At 40.9% G+C, this 17,846-nt stretch overlaps 1 protein-coding gene across 1 annotated transcript in view; it reads right to left on the bottom strand.

The window, feature by feature from the left end:
- The window catches only part of LOC140132630 (b(0,+)-type amino acid transporter 1-like), a 58,948-nt gene extending 42,421 nt beyond the window's left edge, over positions 1-16,527 (bottom strand). Inside the window, exon 1 of the mRNA XM_072151622.1 lies at positions 15,806-16,527. Within this exon, the coding sequence (XP_072007723.1) occupies positions 15,806-16,499 (694 nt within the window). The 5' untranslated portion in view covers positions 16,500-16,527. The remainder of the gene's footprint in view (positions 1-15,805) is intronic.
- Positions 16,528-17,846: the final 1,319 nt, after the last annotated feature.

Raw genomic sequence — 17,846 nt, 5'->3', positions numbered from 1 at the left:
AGAAGTGACTGATTTTTGTGGGGTTTTTCTTTTCAATTACGATACACCATTTTGGGGTGTTTGTAACTTTTATATAAAATATTTAAAAAATATGGCATTGATTTCAACATTTACATTTCTTGCCAAATAAAACATTCCCTTTATTCTACGGATCATTAAAATACTTGATTTATATTTTTATGTTTAATCAATTTTACAAATTAACAAAACACTTTGGAGATAAATAAAAAAAATGTACAATTCCAATTTTTTTTTCTAGCGAGAGAACCTTCTTTATCTGTTTGAGGAACAAGCTGGACTTAATTGCACCAGTCAAATATGACCAGTAAATCTAAACAGTTTGGACCTAAAGCGTAAACTCCAATTTTTTAATGATTTTTACCAAAGTGTCATAACTTTCCACCTTCAAAAACAGAACAATAATGTGTTCCTCGCCCCCTTTTTCTTTCCACTGAAGTGGACGAAGACTAACCTCTTTACTCAGCCCTGAAGCCGAGTCAAATTTAGGTTGCCTACAGTTTCTATGATGAGGTGTTCTCTCATTAAAGGACATCTACCACCAGAATGAAGGATTGTAAACCAAGCACACTGACATACAGGTGTGTTCCCCCACTGGCGGGATCTGCTCCTCTTTAAGTTTCTTATGCAATGGTTTTTACAAAAACAAAATGAGCCTGAGGGGCTCTGTGGTTCATATGTGTTTATGGGGCTTGGAGTCTCTCTGGCCCTTAATTTAAATAATTTTTAAGTCTTTTTTTAAAACAAGCTTAAATTAGAGACCTTGCTAGAGGGGCACATGCCAGCATGTCGGTGTGTTTGGTTTACAATCCTTACTCCTGATAGTAGATTCCCTTTAAGTAATTTTTCAGTAAATCCACTGAGATTCAAACTAGAAAATCTACTGAACACTGTATAGTGTAAATACAGGATGTTTATGGTGACTAGCCTGGCAACTTTCACCACATGGAGGAGCATGTAGCAGATAATAAGCAGTAGAAACCAGCAGTGAAACTGTTACATGAAGTGTATAGCCTGTTCTTTGTGAGTACTAAGAGTTAACAGCTTTCCTGCTGTGTAGAAAATGTCTGGAGAGTAGAAGGTGGGAGGTGGCACCCTGCTTGAGGTTCAGATAGAAACAGTTATATGCATATAAGTTATATGCATTAAGAGACTGTGACGGGACTTACAGGAGATACATTTTTCCTCATTTTTCTGTGTAGGAGACTTCTAGATCTACAGGTCAGCACAGACACAGTTCTCATGGTAGCTACACAGAGAGCACTGTCACATGACCACCTCCTTCATCCAGAGTGAGCAGGGAGCTGCAGCCCCTCCCCTGGTCTCACAGCAATAATCAGCTCATCCAGTGGAGATAGCTACTGCGTGAATAAATTAAACTGAGGAGGATGGCAAAGAAACAGCTGGACATTTGCATGTAATGATGATAATGGGCAAATGTGTCCTACATGACAAGAATTATTGATCTGTGAAAAAAGTATCGGAGTTTCACTTTAATGCAATTTTTTGATGACTTTCTTATTTTATTTGTTGTTATCGTGTTAGAATTTTATTTTAAATCCTTTGACAGGTTGTTACGGACACAGCGATCCCAAACATTTGGTGCTTTTTTACATAAAACCACATGTTTTAACGTGACAATAGAATTCAATTTGATTTTATCAGGCGAGTTCTATCTTTATAATTTAAAAAAAAAAAAAGTTTCACCTTTTTATTGTCCCACTGGGAATGGAGCAAGTGAAGTGTATGGTGGGTTGATAGAACCTATATAATCTATATAAATCGGTGTTCCCAAATTTGGTGGTCAGCAGATAAAATAATTAAAGGTACATACCAGCCATGTAGTTGAGGAAGTTCCATCCTCCATATGCATACAAGCCTTGAAAGAAAGACTCCGCAGTCTGAGCTGCATTTGGGACTTCTGAATCAAATGCATTTTTAAATGGTTCTGAAGCCTTTGGGTTACTCCCAAGCTCAATCAATCCATAGACAATGATAAGAGTCAAGGACATCATTTTAAGAAGTGTGAATATGTTCTGAACCCAGGTAGCAATCTTAATACTTTTTGAATTTATGATACATAACACCCACAGTATACCAAGAGCTAATATTTTCTTGAGTAGATCAGGTGGTGGGCAACCGGAGTAAAATGGCCGACTGATATATTCTGCAAAGATCAAGGCTCGTGCTGCATTGGATGAAGGTCTTATCAACAACATTAAAGTCCAGATAGTTATGAAAGCCAGCAGAGATCCAAGTCCGCGCTTAACGTGATAGTATTCACCACCAGCAAATGGCAACGATGTGCCCAGCTCGGCATAACAGAGGCAGCACATTATACACACCACGCCACAGGCAGCCCATATACACAGAGCCACCCCAACATTAAGCTGAGAGAATTCCAGGACCCCTTTAGGAGAAACAAATATTCCAGCACCAATTATGGTACCAGCAAGGAAACACACACTGTCGAAAAAGCCTAAGTGCCTCTTCAGAAAGACTCCTCCACCATCTTCCTTTACCGTAGTCTTCTGTGAAACACTCTCCATTTCAAGTCCGTCTTTACTAATATAATCTGTACGCAAAAGGAAATCCTCTCTGATGTGGATGCTTGTTCACTCAACAGCACTCATAAAATGTAATCACCTATTTATATAGGGAAGAACTCAGGAAGAGTTTATGAGGTGTTCATAGGTTACTGGGGTCCCTCTCTATGGCGACCAAAGTCAACTAATTAATAGTAAATGTGTAAAGAAATACGTCAAAGTCTGGCAAAATGTAACATGAAAGCACACCTAAGAGGATGTAATAGATTTCTGGAAAGAATAGATTTAAACATGATAATTTATTTCTAGTTTTTCATATGACTTTTTTTAAATTTGACTTCCTGTGTACCAGATTAATAGAGCGGTACTATGGAAGTAGATTGAAACACTTTGTTTGGGACTACACCATAGGCCAGTGATGGTGAACCTTTTAGAGATCGAGTGCCCAAAATGAGACCCAAGACACACTAGCTTTTCCCAAAGTGCCAACACTGCAATTTAGGCAGTAACAAACTTATTGCTACCAGAATGTTTGAACTCCAATTCCACCCTGTCCACACCTTCTTACTCTTTGGACAGGACCATGCACAACAGGATGCAGGTCACTTTAAAATAGCAGGTCACTACTATTGGACTGCTGAGACTGCAGGAAGATGCCATATCTGGCAAACTCTGTGCCTGGGAGACTGCCCGTGTGCCCTCAGAGAGGTCTCCGAGTGCCATCTCTGGCACCAGTGCCATAGGTTCACCACCACTGCCATAGGCCTTCCAGGTAATGGGCAATCACAGTTCAGGAGGATAGTGCCGTCAGTGTTAAGGCCTAGCTGGGTGGTCTCCTAGCAGATGCCACTCTCGCACATGGTTGGGGTAACAGGTATGAAGCAAGAAGGGGGCTTCACAGCTGTAACGATACCACTGGGGAACTCACGGCTGCAAATGGCCCGTCTAATGTTAAATAGGAGGGAGGACATACTGGAGACAGTAGGATCAAACTTAAAGTTTGTTTATTGTTCAGTCTTCCATAAGCAACATCGCAGGGGTTACCTAGAGAACATTAAGTAGAGACAACTATCTGGGGGACATTTATCATATGCTGGTGCTGCTGCATTTTGGAAGCTTCTTGATGTATCGGGGCAGGAGGCTGCGCAGCGTGCCTGGCATAGAAATAAACACAGCAGCCGGGGCAGCGACTTCGGCAATGCAGGGACAGTAACGCCCCGTGCCGGCCCACTACCGGCCAGACACGGCCTCCGCTCGGCCGGCCGACGCCAGTTCATTCCCCACCGGCGTGAAGGTGGTGGAGAGGGCAAGATAGTCGCAAGTGCTAGCAATAGGCTGGTGGTGTGGCACAGAGGTCCTGATAAATATGCCCCTCTGTGTCAGTACAATAGTATTTGTGTCCTCATCGTATTTATACTATTATAATATATATCAGAAACCAATTTAGCATAAGCCTCATTCACAACCAGATCTGGTCATGGTGAAGAGAGCACAGGCCATTTCTGTAGCATATAATCCACCCTGATAAGGAAGAACCCCAATATTTGCAACCTGCTAAAAGACCCTGAGTGATCCTGAAAAGGGAAAGGGAACACTTGCAGTTGACAACTACTAGTAAATCTAGCAGACAGGTAGAGATTGAAAGTATAAAACAGATACAATGAAAATTCCTACAATCTGAGTCACAATAAGGAATCAAATGAGGTACAGATTCAAAATATAAAAGGAACATGAAGCAGTCAGTAACAGTAAGGCATGGTGCACCCCAATGGGAAAAAGGTCTAGAGTCAGGGTCTGCAGTGAACAGTTACCATCTTTACAGAAGAAATTTAGGTACAGAAGAATTCTATGTTGAAGATAGGCCTGTGATAGCTGCCCCACCTTCTCAGAAGGCTGGTACCCCGGCCAGTGTAGGAGCTTTTTCTCAGCTTCTTCATCTGGTTGTTCAGGTAAACTGGCAGTTGTCTCCTCCAAGCTCTGCTTCCTAATTGCATGATACTAGAGACTGGAACTGTTCTCTTTATACAACTTCTATTTCAGCACAAACAAAGCATTCTCCTATAGAATTACATTGAGTCCCCATAATATTCTACTGCAGAAGGTTTCTAAAGTGGTAAACAACTTTCCAAACAGCATACTGTCATACTGTCTGAAAGACAGGTCTGTTTTATTTTCTCTTCAAAAAATTTCTGCTATAGCTGTGAAAAATTACTAGCTTCTCTGCATTTAGTGATAATGTCTCTCAGTGTTCATTTACCCTTTTTAAAGTTCTATATAGATACAGTACTAATAAACAGAATGTATATAACAAGACACTATAGTTTAATGCAAGTTAACACGTGATGTAAAATAAAGTAAGAAGTGGCTGACTTCGTATAGAGGAACTAATCAAATGTCCACAAATGTCCAAAATTCAACGCTCCTTTCTTTAACAATGGAGTCAAGAGACTGAACTGACTTAATTTTCTAGATGACTTGGAGAAATGGCTGTAAACTCAACCCAAAATATTAGAAACAACAGACACAGACAGAAAAAAATATAAATGATTGGGTTAGACCAGTGGTGGCGAACCTATGGCACGGGTGCCAGAAGCGGCACTCAGAGCCCTTTCTGTGGGCACCCGGACCATCGCCCCAGCACATCAGACAGGACTCAAAGAATCTTCCTGCAATTCCAAGCAACTTAAAAGATGCTGTTTTCAGTCATATTTTGATACTTACTTCGCTGCTTCAGACTGTAGGAAGAGAGAGAATGAGTAGACAGGGCCGAATTATCTTTTAGAGGACCTCCTGCTGGCCACGATTTTCTCTGTGTACAGAGGGACACTGGAAAGAAGCTAAAATGATGAAAATCTTCCTTCTTTCTACTGTGTTGCTGTCCTCAGGAGGCCAATATGATTGAAAGTTTTTGAACAGGGAGCAATAAGTTACGGCTTTAATTTTTGGTTGGCACCTCGCAATAAATAAGGGGGGTTTTGGGTTGCAGTTTGGGCACTCGGCCGCTAAAAGGTTCACCATCACTGGGTTAGACCATTTGAGGAGCAGAAGGAGGTCAAGCTGGCAGGATGAGCCTTGAGAAAATGAAGTGGACAATAGAAATCTTTGAGAAGGAGGCTTCCATGTCATATGGTCCATGGATATCAGGGATCTTATTGAATGCTCAAAAACTATACAGGAAGCCACAACTAATGTAATATTGTGCCTTCAGTCTGGCTACCAGTGTGTTTAACCTCCAGGGTGCTTTGAAAGTAAAGTTGAAAATGACTTGGCCAAATTATCGCCCCCTAAAATAAACTTTCGAGGAGACATTTTTAGAGACCAGGAGACAGTTTGGATTATTGTATAGGGAGACGTGGAGAGTTATTCTCTACTGGACAATATGGATAATATGTAATTCTGGTAAAAACGCTAAGCAAATTGTAGGTAGTCTACGGTTTTCTGGTCTACAATATTATAACTAGAGATTTAGCACCTTCCAGAAGAAGAAGGTGTTCTTTTAAGGTTAGTTTTACATGCAGAAGCTTCCAGTTATACTAACAAGTAACTAGAAATACTAGTGTCATGGGTGCTCCTGAGAACTATGTCCCAGGTTGAAGGCGCCCCCTTCCCCTCTCCGTGGCGCCCGCTCCCCCAGCCTCACTCACCTCTCCACACTCCTGCTCCCATCCCAGCTTCACCGGAACTCGCATGCCCATCACCCAGGGCGCATGCCGGCGCTCATAAAGTGCGCCTCTGGTTGGTGCTGTCCAGGATTCTGATAAAAGCCGGCCTCTCCCAGCATTCCCCGCCATATCTTAGTGCTATAAGAGAAAGCTAGATTCCTGTGTGTTGACCTCCCATAGTGACCCCGGACCTGTTCCCATTTACGCTCTTTGGCTGCCAGCCCTGACTTTCTGCTCTGCTTCCAACCATGAATCTTTGCCATCCGTCTTAACCTCCTGTCTGTCCTTGACCACGAACTTGCCTTTTGACTCTGTGCCTCGCCTTGGCTGCCACCGCGGACAAGTCGCACCTGTGGAACGACCTGGTTGTACCAACCCGCAGCTTTGCCACTTAGATTCCTGTCCCATGTGTCGGCTTGTGTTATCGTCCCCAGTGTTCCAAGGGGTCCACTACCCCAGAAGCCTGACAACTATCTGTAATGTGTAATATGGCAAAATAGCAAAACTTGCGTGCAAAAGCTGCCAGTCCCAAATCCTATTGAATTTTAAAATGAAAAATTACAGACAAAAATGGAAATTTAAAACTCTAAAAAAATAGTTTGCTTTGCACTTTAAAAAATTGCCAGTACTTGTATATATTTATTTTGTCTTCCAGCTACAAATATTTACATGTCAGGAAAGCTTTTATGTGGAGCAGAAATTATCATTTCTACACTATTGACTGCATTTTTAGTTGTTTTCATTGTTTTTTCAATTGTTTTTATGCTTTTAAGATTTTATTTTTGATTGGTTTCACAGGGTTTACAGCAGCAGTGACTGTCAAAAAGGTGTCACAAACACAGTGTGCAAATATAATAGGTTATTTAATAAGAAATATTGAATAACCTAATATTTACTGCACTCTCTTCTTATGTTTTTTTCTGTTAAAATGCAGTGTGTGATTGGTATTTCTTTTATGTGTTCATCTTTAGATTAATGCATGGGTATAGAAAGCTTTAAACAGGGAAGATGCTGTGTCAAGCCACAGACACAAAGAAAAACTATCCAAAAATTACCACGGTGCGCATGTCCAGAACCAGGTGACAAGCTTGTGTGAGATTTGAAAAATGCTGGCGACACTCCCATGAATTTGTTACCTGTTTGGAAATGAGCCAGGTAGATTTAGCCAGAGAGTTTTTTGGGGAAAACATGTTTTCTGTCTGGGGGTTATAAGCTACAGGAACCTGTCATTAGGTTGCTAGGTCAAAACCTGATGACAGGTTCCCTTTAACAAGGGACTTTAACCCCATATATAAAATTCAGTAGCTCTTATAGATTTAAGTTGCAGATATGTGACTTTTTTGTTTGTGTTTTTGTTTGTTTTTATAGAAATGTCCAGTCCATGTTGACGGCGTGACATTCTAATTTTGGTTAAAAAAGAATATGCCCACAATGGCTTACTAGTAGCTCGGAAATGGTTGAACTGCTCCTAATTTTCTAGTCATAAGGGTCCATTGTACTGGTTGAGAACTGGACCCTTCCATTGTTTATGAGAGAGTTGTAAAGTAAATTGGCTCTAAGGATAGGTTGTTCAAACCTCACTAACTAAAGAGCAATGTAATTTACTAACTATATGCTATCAGTTAATAAGTTAGAGATTACTTTTACCGTATATACTTGAGTATAAGCCGACCCGAGTATAAGCCGAGACCCCTAATTTTAACACAAAAAACTGGAAGACCCTATTGACTCGAGTATAAGCTGAGGGTGGGAAAGGCCTCTCGAGTATATAGGCCTCTCCAGTATATAGCCAGCAAGCACCCTGTATTATACAGCCAGCCCCCAGTAGAATACAGCCAGCCAGCCCCCAGTAGTATACAGCCTGCCAGCCTGTAAAAAAAAATAAACTCAGTACTCACCATTCCGACGGCCCAGGCAGCACCGCTTCCATCTTCATGTTTGCGGCAGGTCCGTGACAGCTCCGTCTGCAGGGCCTCTTCTTTCTTCAGGCCGACGCCAGGACCACGACATCTCCATGCTCAAGGCCCAGCCCATGAGCCTGGCCCAGCCCGTGAGCCCTTGCAATGCACCCGCTGCCAACGTGTGACATACGGATACATCAGCCGTTGGTCAGAGATTAACTAGTTAATCATTTATTAAACAGTTAAATACACTTGTTTCCCTGCAATCAGACTGTGGAGCAGCAAGAATTAACACCATGAGTGCCTGCTTCTAAAACTGGGGCCAAGTTCTTCCTCATTATATATCCCGCTTCCAGCTCATTCCTTGCTGGTCAATTTCTTTTTCTAGCTCATTTACAACTCTACTGTAGTTCACTACTTCAGTATTCATGCTATTGATTCTTGGCTTTGCTTAGTGACTATTCTACTGTTCTTGTGAATCTCTTTCAGTTGCTACCCAGACTGTTTACTACCCCTTATTGTGTTTTTCCATTTCTTTGTCTTTTTGTGTGTGTACACAGCAAACTAAGGAGTTCATAGCTCACTGTCCTGTCTGTGAAACCATAAGAGGCATGACCGAGACAAGGCATTTTGGTGCACTAGGCAACTAAGGTAAGTTTTCTACCATCACATGAGTGTGAATGAGAACCTTGAGTCTTTATTGGTATTACTGGTCTACAATAAGCTGGCAATATTCTGATGTATACATTAGCCTGGAACAGAGGTGTGGTCTCGGATAGCCCTAAAAGGAAATAATTGCAAAAGTGCAAGCAACCCTTACCCTGAGCGAATAGGGTGACCTAATCTACAGTAATGACTACAGCAAATATAGTTGACCATTAGGACCAAGAGAAAAGGTAACCAAACTAAGCAGACCTGAAAACTATAACACCTAGATACATAGAGGAGAACTGGAAACAGATTGAGAACAAGAACTTAGAAACAAACATCTGCACTAAGAGCTAACTGGACCAGGGGTGAAAGTGGAAGCTTTAATTATTGGGCTATGTGTATATAGCATTCACTATTGCCAGAACAAACAGGAGTTCATAAAAGAGAACTAACCAATTAAATCACTCCAAAGACTCTCATCAGTAGTCATTTGACCAATGGTTGAGCTGAAAATCAGTAGTCCAATAACTACACAAAAAAGAAACTTATAGGTAGGATATTATGTATGAGTGTATTGTGTACAAGATTAAAAGAGTAGTCTCACATTCACTACAGCATCCAAGACTGGTTAGGTTATGTCCCAGCTACATACAAGTTAAGCAAGGTATAATGGGTTTGAGGTTTTATGATTACAATATCCTGGGACTTTATTGAGTCTCTTTATGGTTGTTTTTATGACTTTTAATGGTCTATTTATGTTTATGCGTTTTTCCTATAGATAAGAACTTAAGGGTCAATAGGGTTATCATCAGGTACTTTTCTATTGGAAATGAAATAGTTAACAGTGATTGTGATAGCCTCATTGGGAGAGACGCTCCAGGATCTATGTGTTTTTATATTGTATATGTTATATTTGTCTCTTGGTGGTGGGAACCAGGAGAACTTTGTAGCTGAGATTGACCTCTGTTTCATTCACCTCTTTTTCAGTTAAACATCAACTTATCTCAGGTCTATACCAATACCAGACCAATACATTAATACAATCAATGAAGAAATGGTAGACTACATGCAGTTTGTCATTGAAAGAGTTAAACAATGTTTTACATATTGCTTCCGTAAAGGGGCATTCCCACAAAGACAAGATTCTGGATAACAAAATAACACATTCTCATTCACATTTCACAGATAATTCCATCCTGTGTCTATCAGTCCTGGTGTACACAATTTTGGTTGCCCCTGGACCCAACCCTGGATCTTTTGACTTTAGGGTCGGGGGACATTTTGTTCTTCTTTCTGACATTGCGCTGAGCTTCTCTGTGCCTCAAGCCCTCACCCTTGCATTCCAGGACAAGCTCACACATAGACTTCCTGCTGGCACGTGAGGCAAGTAAAGCTACAGACAGATAAGATCTTTATCCAGGGACGATGGAGGAAGGCACAGCAGATATGAAAGTATGTAATGGCTGTGATAGCAGATCAGAGAATTTCATGTTTGATATACATCTCAGTGATCTCGTATCTGTGATCTGTCTCATCTCTCTTTCCAAGTGTCAGTTACTAGTAAATATTCAGAAATGAAAGTGTATCAACCAGTACCCTGATAATCTAAGCACATTGTCAGCACACAGCATCTCAAAGCACAGAGGGAGTGGGAGTCCCCGCCCACACTCTGGAATCTTACATTGACCATCACTGAGTGACAGGAGCTAAAACTGCAATAAAACTGAGAAATTTGAGAATTTTATTTCATAGGCAACCTGCTTTAAGTGATATTAACAAAGGCACGTCCTGCACTATATAGTTGTGTTTGTTATCTACTATTCTAAACAGCACTACTCACAATGTTATGGACCCGAGTAGTTCATTGCTACTGAATGTGTATTCATCTGTTGACGCCATTACAATGTCTTTGCATGTCCTATATAGCAAACCAAAAAACAGTCAGGATAGTGAAGACAGGAAAGGAATGATGCTGTGGTAGGTCCTCTCTAACCTATGCTAGAGACTGGAAGGGAACCTTTAGGAGATCATAACCGATGGTAAACTACTTCATATATGGCATCTGAGAGAATTAAATAGTAGGGAATGTGCTGATGACTTGAATTTCATACTTATTTTGCATTCTGTCTTGCACTAGTCTGAATACTGCCCTATATTAAGAGGACCTTTCACCACCTCAACACATGTGGTAATGAACATAACAATCTGAAGGGGCCGCTGCACAGATTCAGGGGCACTTTGAATTTTCATTCTGACCAGTATCTGACCATTATAACCATCTGTAATGTCAAAAAGGAGGTGCTGGGAGGCAGAATGGGTTACATTTATCCACTCTAAGAAGTAGAAGATTATGATAACACACGTACGCACCTACATGATATTTCAGTAAGCGAGGGGCCTAGAAATATAATTCTAAGTGCTCCTGAGTCTGTGTAGCAGCCCCTACAGCATGGTATGGTCATCTCCACATGTGTGAGGTAGTAAAAGGTTCTCTTTAGCTCCTGGCTGTTTTAATGGAATCGCACCAAGACATTCTATCTCCTGATGACTTTGTTCTTCAGCTTGTTGTGCTGGACAGATGGACAGATTCACATCCTGTCCTGTCCTGGGGTAGATGTTAGAAGAGCCGGCCTAATCAAGCCTGGAACGGGACATCCCATTAGAAGTTACATTTCTCTCATCCTGGTGCTTGCTATAGGTCATTTTCTTAAGAGCTTTTGATTTTTCAGATCTCTACTAATCTCTTTAGGTGTTCTGAGTAGGCCTCTTTGTTTTCACCCATAATCCTTCTGTTTGTTTTCTCCTGTTTTTGTCTGTGTTTCGCTTTGGTTCAAGGCAGGAATATCATCCAGTTGTCACCTACCATCTTGGGTAGGATACAAAAGTAGGTAGGGACAATTGGATAGGTTTAACATGTTTAACATCACCATCTGTGTCTTCCCTTACTTGTTCCCTTGGTTGTACAACCCAAATCAGCATCATTACAGTAAATCTTATGATACTTTGATAACTCTTCTCCAATAGGTGCAAAAAAAATGGGAAAAGAATTTTCCAAACAGCATGTTCTCTATAAGATGATGTCATTCCCAACATTTTTCTTTTTCAGGCTTCTCATTTTGATGGCTCGTCTAATAGAACATTAACTGCAAATTAATGTGATTAGAGGCAATAAAATGCAAGAGGCAAACATTAGACTGGATGCATCTCAATATAATCTCAATTACAATTCAAACCTATCAAAGACTAATGAATTGTGTGCACCTATTACAGCACAATAACAACATTGCTGGAAGCAGATGATAATTAAAGGGCTATCACATACGCGGGGAACATTACCACCAGATTTTTTCAAGTTTCACACGGGACTTATGTCTTTGTACCCAAATTTTTCATCTTATTGTATTATTTTAAGGATAAATTATTTATCCCTGGAGAGAATCCCTTTAAATCTCATTCACATTATTGTGAGCTGTGAGCGATTGTATGGAGTCTAACTCTCTGTCTATGTGACCCCGGCATAAATCGGAATCAGAATGCAATCACAATAGGACAAAGTGTCCACACTGGACAAGCCGCAGGATTTTTTTAAATAGAAATCGACAGAAAAAGTCAGTGAGCGCTGACAATTATTGTAGTGTTTTTCGTGAGTGAAAAGATCTTTACGCACCATTGCTGTACCAACACAGTGGAAAATCATTCTGACAGATGGTTATTTCAGTGTGCAGGATCGTTTTTTTCCACAGTAAGCATCTAAACGCTATCTACTACATCTGTTCTATGTAAACCATCAATCATAAAAAAGCTGTTATTGCGCTTTTACATTTCCAAGAGTGATGTCATATAACATATAGGAGAATTTCTACTCTTACATATCGGTACGAACAGGTACTAGATTTTAATTAAAATGATGGACACAATAGGGGAGATTTAAAAAGTCCTGGCGCAAAGTGGTCACAGTATACAGGCGGTCCCCTACTAAAGAACACCTGACTTACAGATGACCCCTAGTTACAAACGGACCACTGTATATTGGTAATTTACTATACTTTAGCCCCAGGATACAATAAACAGCTATTACAGTTATCACAGGCGTCTACAATGAAGTTTTATTGTTAATCCTGGTTCTTTTGACAACCCAACATTTTTAAAATCCAATTGTCAGCCAAAAAAAATTCTGGCTGGTTTTACAATGATAAAATATACAGTTCTGACTTACACACAAATTCAACTTAAGAACAAACCTACAGACCCTATCTTGTACGTAACCTGGGAACTGCCTGTATAAGAAAGCCCCGACCTCTTGTTAAATCTGGTGTCCAACCATGCTGCCATGCAATTCTAAACTAGGTCCTGCCTATCGTAGGATTGTGCTATAACCTGCACTATAATAATAATAATTCTTTATTTATATAGTGCACACAAATTATGCAGCACTGCACAGAGCTTACCAATCAGTCCCTGTCCCCATGGGGCTCACAATCTAAACAACCTATCAGTATGTTTTGGAGTGTGGGAGGAAACTGGAGGACCCGGAGGAAACCCATGCAAACACCGAGAGAACATACAAACTCTTTGCTGATGTTGACCTGGGTGGGACTTGAACCCAGAACTCCAGCGCTGCAAGGTGGAAGTGCTTCACTATAGCTAGTATACCGCTTCAGGTGTCCCACAGTGCGCCAGTGTAGCAAGGAAAAAAAGTAAAAACTAAAATGCTCATTTCATTCCCTGACTCCCAGGTTTGTGGATGACACTTACGACCCAGCCTGCAGGAAGAAAAATGCTGACCTTTCTGCCTCTTGTCAGGCCACAGACTGGCCCTAGCCATAGGTGTTAACAATGGAGTTGGAAAAAGGCGAGTCATTTTTTATGATGCTGTCAATGAAGAGAAAAGAGTGCAGGCCCTGAGCTTCCCATAAACCACTGTGTGTGACAAATTGCCCCACCCCCTACTCTGAAAAGTACTAAAAACAGATTTAAAAAATTTACTCAAAGAATCAGACAATAGATAAATAGACAGACAGAAGCAAAGTCAGAATAGCTGGGGAAAATCCAAGATGGCGATGAGGTACAGAACCAAGAGGCAAAAGAGTAGTTGAAAAACGTAGCAAGGGTCTGAATGCATAGCAAAATTTCAAAGCAGCAGTAGAACAACGAAAGCCAAGAGATGAGTAGAACCAGCAACTGGGTGGTGGAGGAGCTAGTACAGACGGTCCCAGACTTTAGAGACGACCCTTAGTTACAAACAGACCTCTCTGCCTACTGTGACCTCTAGTGAAGCTCTTTAGATGCTGGTAATTTACTAAATTTAAGCCCCAGGCTGCTATGGACAAAATAAGAGTTATCAAATGTGTCTTTAATAAACGTTATTGTTTATCGTTCTTCTCATGATAGTCCAAAATTTTAATAATCCTATTGTCAAAGGGATGAAAAAAATACTTTGTCTTGAGTTACACTTACAAAATACACTTGGTCTGACTTTGACTACGACTTTGTCATATTCAACTTAAGAACAAACAACAGAACCTATCTTGTATGTAACCCGGGGATGGCTTGTATGTGAGGAGTTCCTGGACACCACCCAGGCAGCTAACTGGCATGACCATCCATTATTTATTTCACACCGGAACAGAAACAGTGATGATAGGAGCAGAATGACACATCCAAGCTTTCCAGAGAATACACACCCAGCTCAGCCAAAGGAACTAACTCTGCAAGGCAGCTGTCAATCACAGTTCCAACAGAGCAGACCTAGGTGTGGTTCATAAGCTCAGAAGCTTGTAACCAGAATCCTTTCATGTGGCACTGACAACAATCCATTATGTATTACCAATAACCTGTTTATATTCTTTTACAGATTCTTACCATTTTAGAGACACCGATAATATGGTTTAATAATATGTTTTTTTAGTGATTGCTCCATCTTCAAGAATATCTACTACCAGGTTCAAAGATTGTAAACCAAGTACACTTACACGATGGTCTGGCAGGATCTACTCTTCTTTTAGCTCCTCATGTCCTTGTTTTTTCAAAAAAGGCTTTTAAAAATGTCGTTATTTCTTAAAAAGAAGGAAATAAGCAGCTAAAAGAAGAGCAGATCCTGCCGGAGGGGGCACACACCACTATGTAATTGTTCTTGCTTTAAAATCCTTCATCCTGGTGGTAGATGTCCTATAATATCAGTTAAAATAAAACTTTTTTATATTTTTGTAAACTAAATTTGTAAACTTTCTATGATGTATTCATGAAAATTGCTCTGATTTTTACATATCCATTAATGGTTATCAGTGATCGCAACACAAAACAAAATAGAACATTTCTTCTCCGTTTTTCTACAGTCCATAACCATGAGTGGATTATGCAAAAAGACAATGGGGCACATGTATCATAGTTTCAGCTGGCCAAATTGTCTAATTTTTGCCGTTTTTGCGCCATTTTTGCAACTTTTAACTCTGTTCTTTTTCAAGTACCCCTTGGTCTGCAACTAGTGCAGTGTGCCTCATGTATCTTAGTTTTCCAGATGTTCTGTGCGGCTTTTTGCAGTTTTTTGCGCCATTTTTGCTCCAATTTTGGCGCAATTCTGCAACTGGTCCAGGGCAGGTGCAAAGAAATTTTTTTTTCATGGACCCGATTTTAACATGTAAATTGGAATTATTTCACATGCTTTAACTGTTTAACATTTTGCACAGTAACCTCTTTTGTCAAAATTCTTAAATTATTGCATTTTTTTTTAAAATTGGTTACTTCTAAGGGTGAGGTCACATGTAGCGGTTTAATTGCGTTTATAATGCATTTTGAAACTAATTACAACAGCTGGAGGGGAGGTGATTTGCCTTATTTCATTACTGTTAACATTTGCGTTTACAAAACATTGTTAAAATTGCATTTACTATGCTAAAAGTAATGTAATTAGGAAAATCCACTCTCCTCAGGTGTTGTAATACTTCAAGCGGTTTGGGCACTGATGGCAACCTAAAGATAATGATGAATTCAAACACATTTGCAGGTAAGAATGATGGAAAATACTTACCGATGACGTAGTTTAGGACATTCCATCCACCAAATGCGAACATTCCCTGGTAGAAAGCTTCTCCGATCTGGGACACATTTGGCACTGTACCCTCAAATGCTCCATGAAAATTAGATGTATTACCCATAGCTAGATGGACAATACCACTTATAACAATAGCGGTCAGCGCAGCCATTTTGAGGACCGTAAAAATGTTCTGCACCAAAATAATCCATTTTGCACTTAAGCAATTGATAATCCCTACAGTCAGAATGACAGCGATAGCCGTGGCCTTTTTTATTGCCTCTGGTGAAGGGCATCCTGGGAAAAATGGTTGGATAACATATTCTGCGAACATGAGAGCCTGGACAGTTGTCGCAGCAGGTCTGAGGAACACTATGAAGGTCCATAAGAAAATAAACGCTGGAATAGGGCCCAATCCTTTCTTAATGTAGAAATATTCCCCTCCAGATGATGGAAAAGTAGTTCCTAGTTCTGCATAACAGAGAGCTCCAGCCATTGATATTATACCACACGCTGCCCATATTACAAGTGCCACTCCAACGTTCAGTTGTGAACATAATAGGACAGCTCCAGGAGAGATGAAGATACCGCTGCCCAAGATGACCGTAATAATGAAGCTGACGCCACTGAAATACCCAATGGTCCTTTTCAGAACAACCTTGTCCTCTTCAGAGCCGAGCTGTGTGTCCATTGCTGCTCATAGTACCTGGCTCCGTGGCCCCGGACCTTTATATCATTGTATTCATCTTGTTGATTTTGGCAATGAGCAGAGAGGATGACAGAAAAACCAACATACACTTTGTACTTTGTTCTTCTTAGATAGGTGTGAATTTCATATTACTACAATGTTGTTTCTGGCTTTCAGATCATTTTTTTAATGTTTGACATTCATTTATATTTTTCATTTACGGAACAGTGTTAAAGCTGGAAATCAGAAAACACAATGGGGGTCATTTACTAAGGGCCCGATTCGCGTTTTCCCGACGTGTTACCCGAATATTTCCGATTTGCGCCGATTTCCCCTGAATTGCCCCGGGAGTTTGCCGCTTGCGATCGGATTGTGGCGCATCGCAACGGAAATCGGGGGGCACAGCCGAACGAAAACCCGACGGATTCAGAAAAACCGCCGCATTTTTAAAAAAAAATGTGTCGCAGAGCTTGCACTTACCTTCACTCAGCCCGGCTTGGTGAACTCCAGTGCGTTCCGATGCTTTTATTAAGGAACTACCTTAATAAATCCCAGCCGGACCCGAATCCACCGCAGAGAACGCGCCGCTGGATCGCGAATGGACCGGGTAAGTAAATCTGCCCCTATAGCTATAAAAATAGTTGTTCATAACCATTAAAATAAAACCAAAACTTTCAATACACTTCCAATGTTCAATATGTACCTGAGAAGTAACATGATTTTTGGCCGTTACAGTATATGATGTCTAGACGGCATTTTTAGCATTTTTTATCTCTAATTTTCATTTCTCACTCAGAAATGGTGTGTGGTGACTGGCTGCTCTTCTGTCTCCCAAACACTGCACAAAATCAGAATCTGCTTGTCTACCTCTTTGAGAAGCATCAGGAAGACAGTGTAAGACATAATTGGAAAGTACTGTCATGTGTTTTGAGAATGAAGCAGTCAGGCTATGGGCACACAACTGTTTTGTGACCCCCCCCCTAGAGATCTATTACACATGGTCACAGTATGGTGAAAATATTGGGGCTCATTTACTAAGAGTCCGAACGCCGCACTTTTGTCGGGTTCCCCGAATATTTCCAATGTGCGACAAATTGCCCCGGAATTTTGGTGCACGTGATCGGATTGTGTGGCATTGGCGCCGGCTTTCACACGACAGAAATGGGGGGGCGTGACAGTCGGACAACCCGACAGATTCGGAAAAACCACGGAATTTAAAAAAGAATTTGTGTCGCAAGATCAGCACTTACATGCACCGGGACGAAGAAGGTGAACTCCGGGGGACCTCGGTGCAGCAGCGACACCTGCTGGATATCGGCAGACCCGAATCAGCATCGGACAACACGCCGC

The sequence above is a fragment of the Engystomops pustulosus genome, chromosome 5 (assembly GCF_040894005.1).
Source record: "Engystomops pustulosus chromosome 5, aEngPut4.maternal, whole genome shotgun sequence".
Lineage (NCBI taxonomy): Eukaryota > Metazoa > Chordata > Amphibia > Anura > Leptodactylidae > Engystomops > Engystomops pustulosus.
Note: the sequence above shows the minus strand (reverse complement) of the source record. Positions and strands in the feature narration are given on the sequence as shown.